The 15,195-nt window shown below is 38.7% G+C and overlaps 1 protein-coding gene across 12 annotated transcripts in view; it reads right to left on the reverse strand.

Annotated features, from left to right (window-relative positions):
• LOC125224908 overlaps positions 1–15,195 on the reverse strand; it is a 151,469-nt gene that overhangs the window by 64,712 nt on the left and 71,562 nt on the right. For 10 of the 12 annotated variants that reach the window (XM_048128416.1, XM_048128418.1, XM_048128420.1 and 7 more), the window contains 2 exons: positions 3,785–3,959; positions 2,277–2,382 (listed from right to left, as the gene is read on the reverse strand). In XM_048128416.1, the coding sequence (XP_047984373.1) occupies positions 2,277–2,382; positions 3,785–3,959 (281 nt within the window). The remainder of the gene's footprint in view (positions 1–2,276; positions 2,383–3,784; positions 3,960–15,195) is intronic. The other 2 variants (XM_048128419.1, XM_048128417.1) reach the window with 1 other exon arrangement.

A 15,195-nucleotide genomic window follows, 5' to 3' on the forward strand; every position in this document is an offset into this window, starting at 1 on the left:
GTTACGGCTCATTAACTAAGTGGATCAAACCAAGCCGTACTTAACACTAAACTGTTTGGGCGGTGTGAATAATCGCTACTTCAGTATAATCAGATAGTGTTTGTTTAAGCTTCACCCGTCACACCTGCTTTGCAAACAAAAGTTAAGTAAATTATAAAGTGGGGTGGTGATATAGCAAGCTAAATTGAGCACTGTTCAATAATCATGTTTTAGGTCGTTTTCCCTCTCAATTCGCTTTCAAGGCTGACTGGAAGCTGGAAGAGATCCTTTATAGGGCTAAGTTCCTTTGTACATTGTATCTATACTGTATTATTATGTCTGAACTTGTTGTAAAGGTACAACAAAGTGTTTACATGTTATACATAGATATTTCATATTGCGTTTTGACAACTAGCTTAGCCTAGAGGTTCTTTTTTTATCTTATTCGTTAATGATCACGTCAAATTGAATAACACAGTATTCAGCTTCAAAAAGTAGTCTTGCTTCAATTTATCATATGATGGACTATTTATTACAATCTTTCAGAATGAGATACAATAGTTAGTTTTATACTATACTTTACCTTAAATTGTAATACAGATAACGCACGATTGAATATTAGACGAAGTATATTTTATTCACGTATCTCCCGGCCTATACCAAACTCGACTCCTGCACGGGAAGCATGGTCGCGCGATAGACGATAAAATATCAGGCCGTCCGACCATGCTTCCCGTGCAGTAATAAATCCCGAAAATATTACAAAATACGCAGGGTACCTAAATACGCAAGTCTTAAGGCAGATTTCTTTTCTACCACGACGGCGGCAAACAAGCATTTTATATCGTTTAAGAGAAAGCAGTCAACTACGTATTATATATTGTTATTTTATTACAAGTAAGATCGCCCACAAGTAGGTAACATAGGTACCGGTAGTATAATATCCCAGACCGTCTCTAGGATAATAGGTACCTAAAGTTATAGGTACTATTACTAATTCTCTATTCTCCATTTAATTGTACAAGAAAGATAGTATTCTCATGGTAATGTTGCTACACCGCTGGTAAATGGTAATGCACTGCAATGAATCAATGATATATGTGCCGTTAATAACGCCTGTTAGAGAACGGCAGGCAAAATCACCGTAGAGGCATCATTTATGCGTTTGCCTCAGGCATTATTAATAATGTTACAGCTCAAGTATTTAATTTTACATTTCCATGAAGGGATTTGAGAATGATTTAATATTATTTATTTAATTGAAAAATTATAATTTAGGTTTATTAAGACACACCAAAATGTCCAAAATTTGTAAAATGAAGAACGCTTAATTTATCCTGCAAGACCATTTTTAACCCCCGACGCAAAAACGACGGAAGTTTGACGTGTCTGTCTGTTTGTCTGTCTGTCTGTGTGTCTGTATGTGGCATCGTAGCTCCCGAACGGATGAACCGATTTAGATTTAGTTTTTTTTGTTTGAAACCTGAGTTAGTCGGGAGTGTTCTTAGCCATGTTTCATGAAAATAGGTCTACTATGTCCCGGTCGGGGTTTTTTTTTTTTCAAAATTTTAATTTTAAACCATAAAGTCAATAGCGCGAGGTCTCAGGGAAACTAATTTCGTAGTACTCTGTCAATCAATCTGATTGAGATCTCAGAATTAGGGCTCATTTACACGGCGTGTGAGCTCGTATGCGATTTTAATTACCTTGTCGACTTTTAGGGTTAGGTACATAATACAAACAATTCAGCACAATAATGAAATATATACACATGCTAGTTCACGCACCGTACAAATTGATCCTAAGTCCGTTTTCACATTATCCGATTCGATATCGGGTGTCGGAAGGATTTCAATGGAAATGGACATCCGATATCGGATCGGATAATGTGAAAACGGACTAAACTAACAGCGACGAGCCCGCACTGAGAGAAAATACAACCAGTTTTCATGTTCGTTCAACAAGTTTTTTGGTTAAAATAGCGCTTACGTGCTCTTTGGTTCAAACAACAAGCTACTTGTCATTTGAATCGGCAATATATTTGAATCAACAAGTCGATTTTATAAAAACAACCTGACACATATTGTTTTCAACATACGTTTGGCTGATTCAAACGGATAAACCGCAACAAGTCGAACTTGTTAAATTCACAATGCAAATTTCTCTCAGTGCGAAGGCTATTTGTATTTTGTAGTCGCCTGCCGATTGTTACTTATACTACGAACATTTGTATTTACACAGCAGTGTGTGTTTACTGTTTGTTTCCATCGATCGATAGCTAATGGTAATGAATGTACCTGTTGCTCCGCGGTGGCTGCCCGACGGCGTCCTTGCGGGGTCGCGCGAGCGGCGTCGAGCGCCCGGACAACACCTCCTCGGCCCGCAGGTCCTCCGTCGAACCTGCTGCAATAATAGAATTAGAATAGAATAGAATATAATTAATTTTATTCGCACACACACAAAAGAGAAAAATATTACAAAAAGGAACACACAAAAACGAGAAGGTTCCACGAAATGCTTTGATCTCAGCATAATGCTGGCGGCTTCCAGCGCTGATCTTCCGGTCAAACCATCCGGTGAAAAACATTCACGACAGGTAATCATTACTTCAACAAACTTGCAACAACATTTTATATGTATAAGTAGGTGTATTGAAGCTCTGTTAGCCTAGCGGTAAGTACGTGCGACTTTCGTTCCGGAGGTGGCGGGTTCGAACCCCAGCTCGCACCAATGAATTTTTCGGAACTTATGTGCGAAATGTCATTTGATATTTGCCAGTCGCTTTTCGGTGAAGGAAAACATCGTGAGAAAACCGGATTAATTCCAATAAGGTCTAGTTTACCCTTCGGGTTGGAAGGTCAGATGGCAGTCGTATTCGTAAAAACTAATGCCTACGCCAAATCTTGGGATTAGTTGTCAAAGCGGACCCCAGGCTCCCATGAGCTGTGGCAAATGCCGATGCCGGGATAATGCAAGGAGGATGATATACCCTACATTGTTTCCTGGGAAGTCATAGCTTAAACGCGAAGTGCGCTGTGACATTCAGAAGAATGAAGCCTGATCTTCTGGACACTCCAGGTCTGCGGTTCTACGCTGCTGGGACTTAGGCCAACGCCGTTAGAGTCTGTATCGTTTAAAACAATATTTCACTAACAGTGCCACATAAAATAGTAGAAAATAAATGAAGGAAATTTCTACTGCTGTTATACATTATGCAGACTACACATAGGTACGGATCGGTAAACAATCAGACACTCGGTTATAACTATTTTATTGCCTTTTTTGAAACGCATGAAAGACTCAAAGGAAATCTAGTACCTACCTATTAGTTATTGTTTTCTGGATAAGAAACAATGCATAATGTAACTAGGTACGTAAAATTACCCTGACTAAACCTTCAATCAAACATTCCAATCTAGAAAAAATCCACTTCAGTCAATTACGAGACACTGAAAGTAACTGTTTCATCGACTGTGCAACAGTAAGTTATCAAACATTTCCGGAACTTGCCTCTGTTCTGGTTTTATTTTTAGACACCCTCTATAGGTACCATTGTCTCTATGTCATTGACTTATTAAGGACGTGGCATACGGGCACCAAAAATGGTGATGACTGACACCTCTGTGCATGAATGCAAAATATGAACCAAGCATGCAGTCAATGCTACCAACCGCACGCGTGATGCGACCTCATCAACTAATCGTGTTGAAGCGTTTCACGGAGGCGCATCAAAATCTCGAGAATATCCAGCTTATTTGTTTTTTTGTGCACCCTACGATCCCATAGAACTAAAGTCCATCCATACCTCCATTTCCATTCTTGTCCTGCGCTTTCTTGCGCCTAGCGTTGTCGTCGGCGCGCGAGGTGCTGGCCGGCCGTCTCCGGAACCCGAAGGACGTGGCCACCCCACGGCTCGGCTTCCCGTTGCCGTTGCCTACGCTCTTGTCGCGCTTCTTCGCACCCTTGGACTCTGAGTGACCCTGGGGAAGAAATAAAATGGTTAGTTTCTACAAGCTTTTATTCAACTTGCCTTGTTAGTATGTTAGTGTGCGTCAAAACGTAGAAGCTAAATTTGACCCACTTCCCGGTTTTAGATTGAGCTGAAATTTTGCACACATATGTAAATCACGTGACAATGCAATATTATGGTATCATAGAGGTGATCTGATGATGGAGTAGAAAGGTGGTCATAGGAACTCTGTTATGAAACGTTGTATCCCCATAGAGGGGTTTCTAGAAACGTCTCGGAGTCGGCGATAAAAGCTTTTGCCAAAAAATAAATTTTTGCAAAAAACTTATTATTCAGTGTCTTTACGGCGATTGGAAATTTCATTTCGTCTCTCGGTGTGTATGTTTAAGGAAGCTTATCGAAAGGAACTTCCTTCAGTGATAGAATACGTTCTTTGGGCGTTAATTTGCAAGGAACGACAAAAAATGCTGATAACCCTAAATGCTTAGACATTTGGTGTAAAACATAAAACCGGGGTACCTAGCTATCAACGTAACAATCGCTCACATTTCTTGAGCGATTCGTAGCTAGCTCTCCCTAGTCCCTATAGCTCTTATATAGTGGCGTGACAAGTGGGTTCTCCACGTAGCGCCAACGATTGTCACTTCGACTAGCTAATAATCTTACCAACCTTCACACTCAATTTTCAGTTGTGCGGTTTCAGTAATAAAATTCACGTGCTGAAATAGGATTAAGTAAATCTAAATATTACACATAATCGCCCGCCAATATCAGTTTATGACTTAAGAAACGAATACTTTTAGAAACGTTAAAAAAATCACTAGAGCCATCTTCGCTTTAAGTACAGTCAACCTATCTGAATCCTAGGCCACTGTAGAACCGTTTCACAGTAAAAGTGACTGCTATAGTAAATAAAGCATGGTGTCAATACGACAGGGTTCTAGGGTGGCCTAGGATTTTAATTGGTTGACTGTACCTAAACCATAACCAACACAATTGAAGCAGGTAATTTTACTTTTCATTTTCCATAGCGTTCTCAAGTGTGCCGTGAGATCTGATAATGAACCCTTGCGTGTCTGTAGCCATTTGGACTTTCTTTCGGTTTCGGTTTTCCGGCGTTCAAGGTTAGGTTAGGTAGGACTAAGCATGTTACAATCACTTTACAAGCACTAGCAATAGCTGAAATACTTGACATAGAACCTTTTGGTCTATTCCACCTATGCAGTATGTTAATTTAAGTCAGCTGCAACATTTTAGGAGTTGAATAGGTATACACAGATTATACAGACTATATTGAACCAATTGTACATGGCGCCAAGCCTCAAATCACGAAAGTAAATTATTCTCCAATAGAAAAAGTCTAGTCAGTCCGACATCCAATTTGTTTGGCGTTTTCGTAATTGATTCCTTAATCAAAGTTTGAGCTATATATTCAACCTATGAATTGCAGATGGTTAAAAAAAACATTCTGTATGTTAGAAACATCGCTCTTGTTATAAAGTTTTGATTGAGACGACTACTTTGCAAGCCATGTGAACCGTCCTACGTATTTGGCTCGTCTACATTACTCTACATTGAAATAAAACTGAAAATACTAACATAATATTTTTTAGGTGACATTGAACTGGCCTTTACATTAAGTAACAACGTAAATAAATTCACGTAAAAAGTAGGGTCATTATGTAATTATGCTGTTCGTGTTCATTTGTTTTGGTGGGCTCTAATTAAACGACTATTAGAACAAGTATGGCGATTTCTAAGTCATAAAGAATAATATTATAGATTGTGTAATTTTTATCTTAATGTCTGAGTTGCTCCCTACAGTCACTAACAAGAAAAAGGAATTACAATAACTTATTATTATTATTATAAATGGGCTTATTCTTGACCACAGACTAGCCAAAGGCAAAGACGTGGCCTACGATGGAGTGAGCTCGCCCAGAAGATGCCTGTTCACTCTTGATTTGAAGGTTACCGGGTTATAACAGATTCTCACAGAATTATTAAGTTTGGGATCCAATAATTAAAAAAAAATCTCACAGCCATGGACTTTGGCATTTTTTTACATCTTCAATAAGAGAGGTACTTTCCTCTTGAGTTGCGAGGGTCATATGGCACTGGTAGTCACCTGTGTAAAACCAAAGACCTATATAGCTTCTAGACGTACAAGGTCTAAGAAAAAAACGTACCCCGGTTAAAAGCTACGCTCAACCAGAGGGCGCCACACCCTTTGGGGTGCGCTCACCTAGATGGCGACTCTGATTGAGACTTAAAACATGTCAGTTTAAGGCCATGGGTTTGACCTAAATTTTTAGGTTACATACCGTGCTAAAAGTTATAACCCCGTGTCAATAGATGGCAGTAAATTGTATAAATGCACAACTCTGTCGTGGTAATTATTAAAATGTCGATAGATGGCAATTAAATCAATCAGTATATTATAGGTATATAACCTGTTTCTTATCGTGGTCTTTAAAAAGTATGAAAACAGAAAAAGGTTAGCGATATAATTAGAATTGTTTGAGTGGTGAGAGTAAGTGCGTTTTTACATTATCCGATCCGATATCGGATGTAGGAAGGTTTTCGAAGAAAAAAATCAAAGATGGCGGTCCAAATATATGGGATATTGGTCCGACATCCAATATTGAAACGGATAATGTGAAAACGCACTAAGACAAGGGACAAACTATCAGAGCTCTACTTAAATGAGCTGTTTTTTTAACGTTTATAAATTTAACTACCGATAATTTTTTTGAAGATTGGCAATTCTGATAGCACGTTATAACGATCACGAAAAGGTGGCTCTTTTATTATTATTTCGTATCATTTATTTATTATCTTATTACATGACCGAAATGACCTTTGCGAAATTTAATAGCAGATGAGGTGACCAATGCCTTTGCGTGTGCTCAATATATGAAATTAGAAAAAAAAGCGATGTCAATTGTCAGTGTCACTTAGAGCTAAGTATCACCACATCACTGACAGCTTTGTCACTAGTGTTTTTTTTTCTAATTTCTTACAATTCAACACGAGCAAAGGCATTCACGTATTTTCACCTCAACTGCTATTACATTTTATTTCAGTTACTTAAAAAAGATAATAAATAAATAATACGAAATATAAGAGCCACCTTTGCGTAATCGTTATAACGTATTATATCAGAAATAAATATTATTTGCCTATCTTCAAAAATCTTTAGGTTTAGCCAATGAGGAGGCACACTCAAAGGTTATGACAGATAGCGCCACCCTATTAGTCCGAAAATAATAGAATAATCCTTAGTCTATGTCTGTCTCTGTCTACCATACCACCATAGTACCATACGAGAGAGCGATAAGACGATATATTATGTTTTTTCTCTCTTACACATATGAATGACAGTGACATGCCTAGACACTTGCACAGGCGCCGCCTGGCGGGATAAAATGTCAGTGTGCCTCCTCATTATGTTCCATAACACCTATTTCGTTTTGATACCTGCATTTTTTTGAATACTTACAAAAAATCTTGCACTATTCAATTAATTTACTTTACCTTATAATTTTATTACCGTCGTCCTCACTCTCCACGCTTAGAGAACGTGCAAGTTTCATTCATGAAAAAAAACCGACAAACAACAACAAACACATTCCACACGTTCGTGTTTGTTGCTTGTGTTCGCTGTTTGTTGAAAATGAGGGCCTTTATTTTATTGTATTTATTACCTACCCACTCGTAGACTTCTCTCTTCAAAAATTAACGTCACGTTTGAGGAAGGAAAGAATCACATCCAAACATGCATGGATATTAAACGTTGGCAAAAAAGTTATATTAAAATGTGGCGACATCATAGTGTCGTCCATTTCAAATCAGTAGTAAGAAAACGGGACGACACCGATGTTGCCATTTTTCAATTTCTACTCTTGCTGGCTGTTGACTTAACTGCGTTGGTAGAGTCAGTCCAAGGTAAGTTAGCAACGATTTTGATAGCCTCGCCGATGAAAATGATATTTAAACATCAAAATGCGATTCAATTCCTTAAATTGCAGAGGCAGGGCGAACAAAATAATTATATAGGTACTCATTTGGCCCACACTATCAAAGTCGCCAATTGCCACTACCGATATTGTATTTAGGAGTATTTGGGAGAGTAAACTTGTTTGCTGCCAACAAACTGTACCTAATGCAATTTGACAAATTAAGAACCTAAATGAAACTTATTGTTATCTTTACTTTTTTTAATCAATAGATAAGATAATTGACCATTATAGCAACACGAATTAGTTTATTTCTGCCACACCGGACTGTAGCTCCGGTTAGGAAACTAGACTATAATAACTTTGAAGTCGACACTGCTCCTGCATTTTGACACAAAGTTTGACGGCTTGAAAAAACACGTCTATGGTTCACATGTTTGTTCCTGGGTTGTTAAGTAAATAAGTATGGAATTAAACACTTTATTGTACCACCAAAATGAAACAGACAACAACAGAACAATTATATAAAGCGTAGCTAACATAGTACATTCCTACTATCTAAATAAGTTGATCACAATTTACAATGTAATGTCCTTCATAGGTACGTTAAAATCCAAAAACACAATACGTATTGGGAAATTAACTATAGACTTATCGTGGCATATTTAATGTAGGGTTTTGAAGAACTTTGCACGACCTTGTAAATGACAAATAACAGGTGCCGTAGCCGAATGGCATTTCTGTAACGCGAAATGAAAACGAAACGCCGCGAAAGGTTGTCTGGCTCTGTCGCGCCAATACGTAAGAACGATAGAGATAGCTACCATAGAAACTAAGACTAAAAATTAACCTGCACTTTTTTGACAAGATAATCCATGATGTCCCAGTTGGTCCACGTTCCACGTCTGTGCCACAAGAGCATACTTATACATATGTATGGCACACACTCAGAGCAAAAAATTATTTTTCTTGAATCTGTGGGCATACCCATCCAAACTCCGAGTCGCAAGCCAGTCGCCAGTATAAGGGAGGTCGAATCCAAGAAAATAGCAGTATTGGGTGCGAGATGGGCATGTAGCCAGTAACCGTCTTCCCGGGCTCCAACCTCCAAAAACCTCGCGAGTCGCGTGTTCTGGAGCTGTAAAGTTGTTCAGAAGAGTATTGTAAGATAAATCACAGTAAACATTATCCCAACAACTTTTTGACTTTGGATTGTCTGGAATTGTCCAGGGTAAATCACAATAAACATTATCCCAACAACTTTTTGATTTTAGATTGTCTGGAATTGTCCAGGGTAAATCACAATAAACATTATCCCAACAACTTTTTGACTTTAGATTGTCTGGAATTGTCCAGGGTAAATCACAATAAACATTATCCCAACCACTTTTTGATTTTAGATTGTCAGGAATTGTCCAGGGTAAATCACAATAAACATTATCCCAACCACTTTTTGACTTTAGATTGTCTGGAATTGTCCAGGGTAAATCACAATAAACATTATCCCAACCACTTTTTGACTTTAGATTGTCTGGAATTATCCAGGGTAAATCACAATAAACATTATCCCAACCACTTTTTGATTTTAGATTGTCAGGAAGTGTCCAGGGTAAATCACAATAAACATTATCCCAACAACTTTTTGATTTTAGATTGTCAGGAATTGTCCAGGGTAAATCACAATAAACATTATCCCAACAACTTTTTGATTTTAGATTGTCAGGAATTGTCCAGGGTAAATCACAATAAACATTATCCCAACAACTTTTTGATTTTAGATTGTCAGGAATTGTCCAGGGTAAATCACAATAAACATTATCCCAACAACTTTTTGACTTTAGATTGTGGACCAAGAAGGCGGCACATCTCGTTTCCTTTGGCTATTTGGAGAGGATGGAAATGAGCAGCACATACAAATCTATGGCTCAATTCCTTTTTTGTTAGGGAGTGCAGGGCGGAATTTCCTAAAAACAAAAATATGATCAATAAATAAGAATAAATAATGAATGGTTGGAACTTATGGAGAGACTTTCTTATCTCTAATTACCAACAATACTTTTTCAAGATTCGGCAGTTTTGCCGTCTCCGTTTGCAGCATTTTCACGCGATTAATAAAAAATAAAAATAAAATGATATAACATCAGGCCGCCCCGTCGCACTATTTGTAAGTGTGATAGGGACGGCCTAATGTTTTACCGTTAATCGCGCGACCATGCTATCGGTGCGAGTAACACTTTTAACATGGTCACATCAAGGCACTTCATCCACACACACACACACACGCACACGCACACGCACACGCACACGCACGCGCACGCGCACGCGCACGCGCACGCGCACGCGCACGCACACACACGCACACACACACACACACACACACACACACACACACGCGCGCATTTATGTTTTTGATGGGATGTATACTCACATAAACACACATACAAATAGATTCAAATTAGACTACAACTAAACCATCTGCATTATAATGTTAACCTACATAAGCTCTCATACAATAGTATAGTCAAGTATGTCACTCTCCTGCATCTTTTCAGCTATATCTACCTACTTAAAAAATCACGTCAATTCGTCGTTTCGTCAGTCCTTCACCTTGAAAGACTGACAAACAATCAGACACAACACTTTCACATTTATAATATTAGTATGGATTTAACAGACACTTTTTAAGGTTCCGTAGTCAACTAGGAACGCTTATAGTTTCGCCATGTCTGTCTGTACGTCCGTCCGTCCTGTGATGTGGGGACTTAAGGACAACTCACTTGTATGAGATATAGGTTTATTGTGTATAAGATTACAGTGTGCGACAACTTATATAGCATGGTTAGGAGTAGTAGTGTGAGTGTGGCCTATCACACTACATCTCCCTCCTCATGGAAAAAAAGATTAATTATCGGTTGAAATTAATCTTTTTTTTTAACTGTAATTCTAGTATCGATCTTATTAATGAAAAGACAGAAAAATGCCATTTAAAACATTTAACATAAAACGCAATAAAAAATCATAAGTATCTATAAATGTAGTTCATGGCCCATTCTCAAAAGGCATAAGCATCACTAGTGATTCCCACAGATGAACTAACCTAGAATACAAAGGCAACTCGCACGTACAGTTGTACATATTACTTATCAGGAAATTAACAGAAAAAATAACATTACAAGGATGGTAATTACACTAATTACGCATAAACTAAAAAATAAATTCTGCGCGTTGCGAAAACGAAATGGAACTTAAATTTAAAACACGTTGATAATGTAAAAAAAACCTAAAAAATTTTTATTTTCATAATTTATATTTTATGACGTCCTTTCATAATAACTTGTATACTTCACTATTTAACGTGCGTGCTATTTATCCTGGCAGGATCGCCATGTGATGTGGGGACTTAAGGACAACTCACTTGTATGAGATATAGGTTTATTGTGTATAAGATTACAGTGTGCGACAACTTATATAGCATGGTTAGGAGTAGTAGTGTGAGTGTGGCCTATCACACTACAGTCCGTCCGCGGATAATCTTAGTGAGTTAGTGACCGTTAACACTAGAAAGCTGAAATTTGGTACCAATATGTAAATCAATCACGCTGACAAAGGGCATAATATGCTTGTATAATATATAATCAAATAATTATATATAAGACAAGCTTATGCCCGCGGCTTCGTTCGCGTTATAGAGATAAAATAATTTTTAAGAAAAAAAAACCGTCGCCTTTCGGGTTCTGGTGAAAGCTACTTGCGAATGTTGGATTATGTAGAAATGTGTAGGTATTTTTTTAAACTGCTTTGAATGCTTTAATTATTAGATGGCAACACAAATGAATATACGTATAACGTTAAGGTTTGAGGAGTTTCCTCAATTCCTCATGAATCCGATTATAAGAAATTGAAGCTTGACAAACTTTGACTTGAAAACTCAATATGCTTAACAAACATAACTAAATAAATGTCACTGTTCTGAACTTAAAGGCATGCTTTTCTTACAAAAATACCAAAGTCACTATGAGTGTGCCGTGCAGATTTTAGGAGTTCGGTTCTGACCATCATCAGCAGTTCTACTGCACCAAATATCGCTGTTCTGGACGTAAGTGCATGCTGTTCTTATAAGAATACCAAAGTCACTGTAAGTGTGCCATTCAGATTTGAGGAGTTTGGTTCTGACCATGATCAGAAAATCCACTGCACCAAATATCACTGTTCTAGACGCAAGTGCATGCTGTTCTTATAAAAATACCAAAGTAACTACAACCGTGCCGTTCAGATTTGAGGAGTTCGGTTGTGACCATCATCAGCAGTTCCACTGCACCAAATGTCACTGTTCTGGACGTAAGTGCATGCTGTTCCTATAAAAATACCAAAGTCACTATAAGCGTGCCGTTCAGATTTCAGGAGTTCGATTCTGACCATCATCAGCAGTCCTGACCATCATTGCACCAAATGTCACTGTTCTGGACGAAAGTGCATGCTATTCTTATAAAAATACCAAAGTCACTATAAGTGTGCCGATCAGATTTGAGTTCGGTTCAAACCATCATCAGCAGTTCCACTGCACCAAATGTCACTGTTCTGGACGAAAGTGCATGCTGTTCTTATAAAAATACCAAAGTAACTACAAGCGTGCCATTTAGATTTGAGGAGTTCGGTTCTAACCATCATCAGCAGTTCCACTGCACCAAATGTCACTATTCTGGACGTAAGTGCATGCTGTTCTTATAAAAATACCAAAGTAACTACAAGCGTGCCGTTTAAATTTGAGGAGTTCGGTTCTGACCATCATCAGCAGTTCCACTGCACCAAATGTCACTATTCTGGACGTAAGTGCATGCTGTTCTTATAAAAATACCAAAGTAACTACAAGCGTGCCGTTTAGATTTGAGGAGTTCGGTTCTGACCATCATCAGCAGTTCCACTGCACCAAATGTCACTATTCTGGACGTAAGTGCATGCTGTTCCTATAAAAATACCAAAAGTCACTATAAGCGTGCCGTTCAGATTTGAGGAGTTCGGTTGTGACCATCATCAGCAGTTCCACTGCACCAAATGTCACTGTTCTGGACGTAATTGCATGCTTTTCTTACAAAAATACCAAAGTCACTATAAGCGTGCCGTTCAGATTTGAGGAGTTCGACTCTGACGAAAGTGCATGCTATTTTTATAAAAATACCAAAGTCACTATAAGTGTGCCGTTCAGATTTGAGTTCGGTTCAAACCATCATCAGCAGTTCCACTGCACCAAATGTCACTGTTCTGGACGAAAGTGCATGCTGTTCTTATAAAAATACCAAAGTAGCTACAAGCGTGCCGTTTAGATTTGAGGAGTTCGGTTCTAACCATCATCAGCAGTTCCACTGCACCAAATGTCACTGTTCTGGACGTAAGTGCATGCTGTTCTTATAAAAATACCAAAGTCACTATGAGTGTGCCGTTCAGATTTGAGGAGTTCTGTTCTGACCATCATCAGCAGTTCCACTGCACCAAATGTCACTGTTCTGGACGTAAGTGCATGCTGTTCTTATAAGAATACCAAAGTCACTGTAAGTGTGCCATTCAGATTTGAGGAGTTTGGTTCTGACCATGATCAGAAAATCCACTGCACCAAATATCACTGTTCTAGACGCAAGTGCATGCTGTTCTTATAAAAATACCAAAGTAACTACAACCGTGCCGTTCAGATTTGAGGAGTTCGGTTGTGACCATCATCAGCAGTTCCACTGCACCAAATGTCACTGTTCTGGACGTAAGTGCATGCTGTTCCTATAAAAATACCAAAGTCACTATAAGCGTGCCGTTCAGATTTCAGGAGTTCGATTCTGACCATCATCAGCAGTCCCATTGCACCAAATGTCACTGTTCTGGACGAAAGTGCATGCTATTCTTATAAAAATACCAAAGTCACTATAAGTGTGCCGATCAGATTTGAGTTCGGTTCAAACCATCATCAGCAGTTCCACTGCACCAAATGTCACTGTTCTGGACGAAAGTGCATGCTGTTCTTATAAAAATACCAAAGTAACTACAAGCGTGCCATTTAGATTTGAGGAGTTCGGTTCTAACCATCATCAGCAGTTCCACTGCACCAAATGTCACTATATTCTGGACGTAAGTGCATGCTGTTCTTATAAAAATACCAAAGTAACTACAAGCGTGCCGTTTAAATTTGAGGAGTTCGGTTCTGACCATCATCAGCAGTTCCACTGCACCAAATGTCACTATTCTGGACGTAAGTGCATGCTGTTCTTATAAAAATACCAAAGTAACTACAAGCGTGCCGTTTAGATTTGAGGAGTTCGGTTCTGACCATCATCAGCAGTTCCACTGCACCAAATGTCACTATTCTGGACGTAAGTGCATGCTGTTCCTATAAAAATACCAAAAGTCACTATAAGCGTGCCGTTCAGATTTGAGGAGTTCGGTTGTGACCATCATCAGCAGTTCCACTGCACCAAATGTCACTGTTCTGGACGTAATTGCATGCTTTTCTTACAAAAATACCAAAGTCACTATAAGCGTGCCGTTCAGATTTGAGGAGTTCGACTCTGACGAAAGTGCATGCTATTTTTATAAAAATACCAAAGTCACTATAAGTGTGCCGTTCAGATTTGAGTTCGGTTCAAACCATCATCAGCAGTTCCACTGCACCAAATGTCACTGTTCTGGACGAAAGTGCATGCTGTTCTTATAAAAATACCAAAGTAGCTACAAGCGTGCCGTTTAGATTTGAGGAGTTCGGTTCTAACCATCATCAGCAGTTCCACTGCACCAAATGTCACTGTTCTGGACGTAAGTGCATGCTGTTCTTATAAAAATACCAAAGTCACTATGAGTGTGCCGTTCAGATTTGAGGAGTTCTGTTCTGACCATCATCAGCAGTTCCACTGCACCAAATGTCACTGTTCTGGACGTAAGTGCATGATGTTCTTACAAAAATACCAAAGTCACTATAAGCGTGCCGTTCAGATTTGAGGAGTTCGGTTCTGACCATCATCAGCAGTCCCATTGCACCAAATGTCACTGTTCTGGACGAAAGTGCATGCTGTTCTTATAAAAATACCAAAGTCACTTTAAGTGTGCAGTTCAGATTTGAGTTCGGTTCAAACCATCATCAGCAGTTCCACTGCACCAAATGTCACTGTTCTGGACGTAAGTGCATGCTGTTCTTATAAAAATACCAAAGTCACTTTAAGTGTGCAGTTCAGATTTGAGTTCGGTTCAAACCATCATCAGCAGTTCCACTGCACCAAATGTCACTGTTCTGGACGAAAGTGCATGCTGTTC

Source organism: Leguminivora glycinivorella, chromosome 3, assembly GCF_023078275.1.
Source record: "Leguminivora glycinivorella isolate SPB_JAAS2020 chromosome 3, LegGlyc_1.1, whole genome shotgun sequence".
Classification (NCBI taxonomy): domain Eukaryota; kingdom Metazoa; phylum Arthropoda; class Insecta; order Lepidoptera; family Tortricidae; genus Leguminivora; species Leguminivora glycinivorella.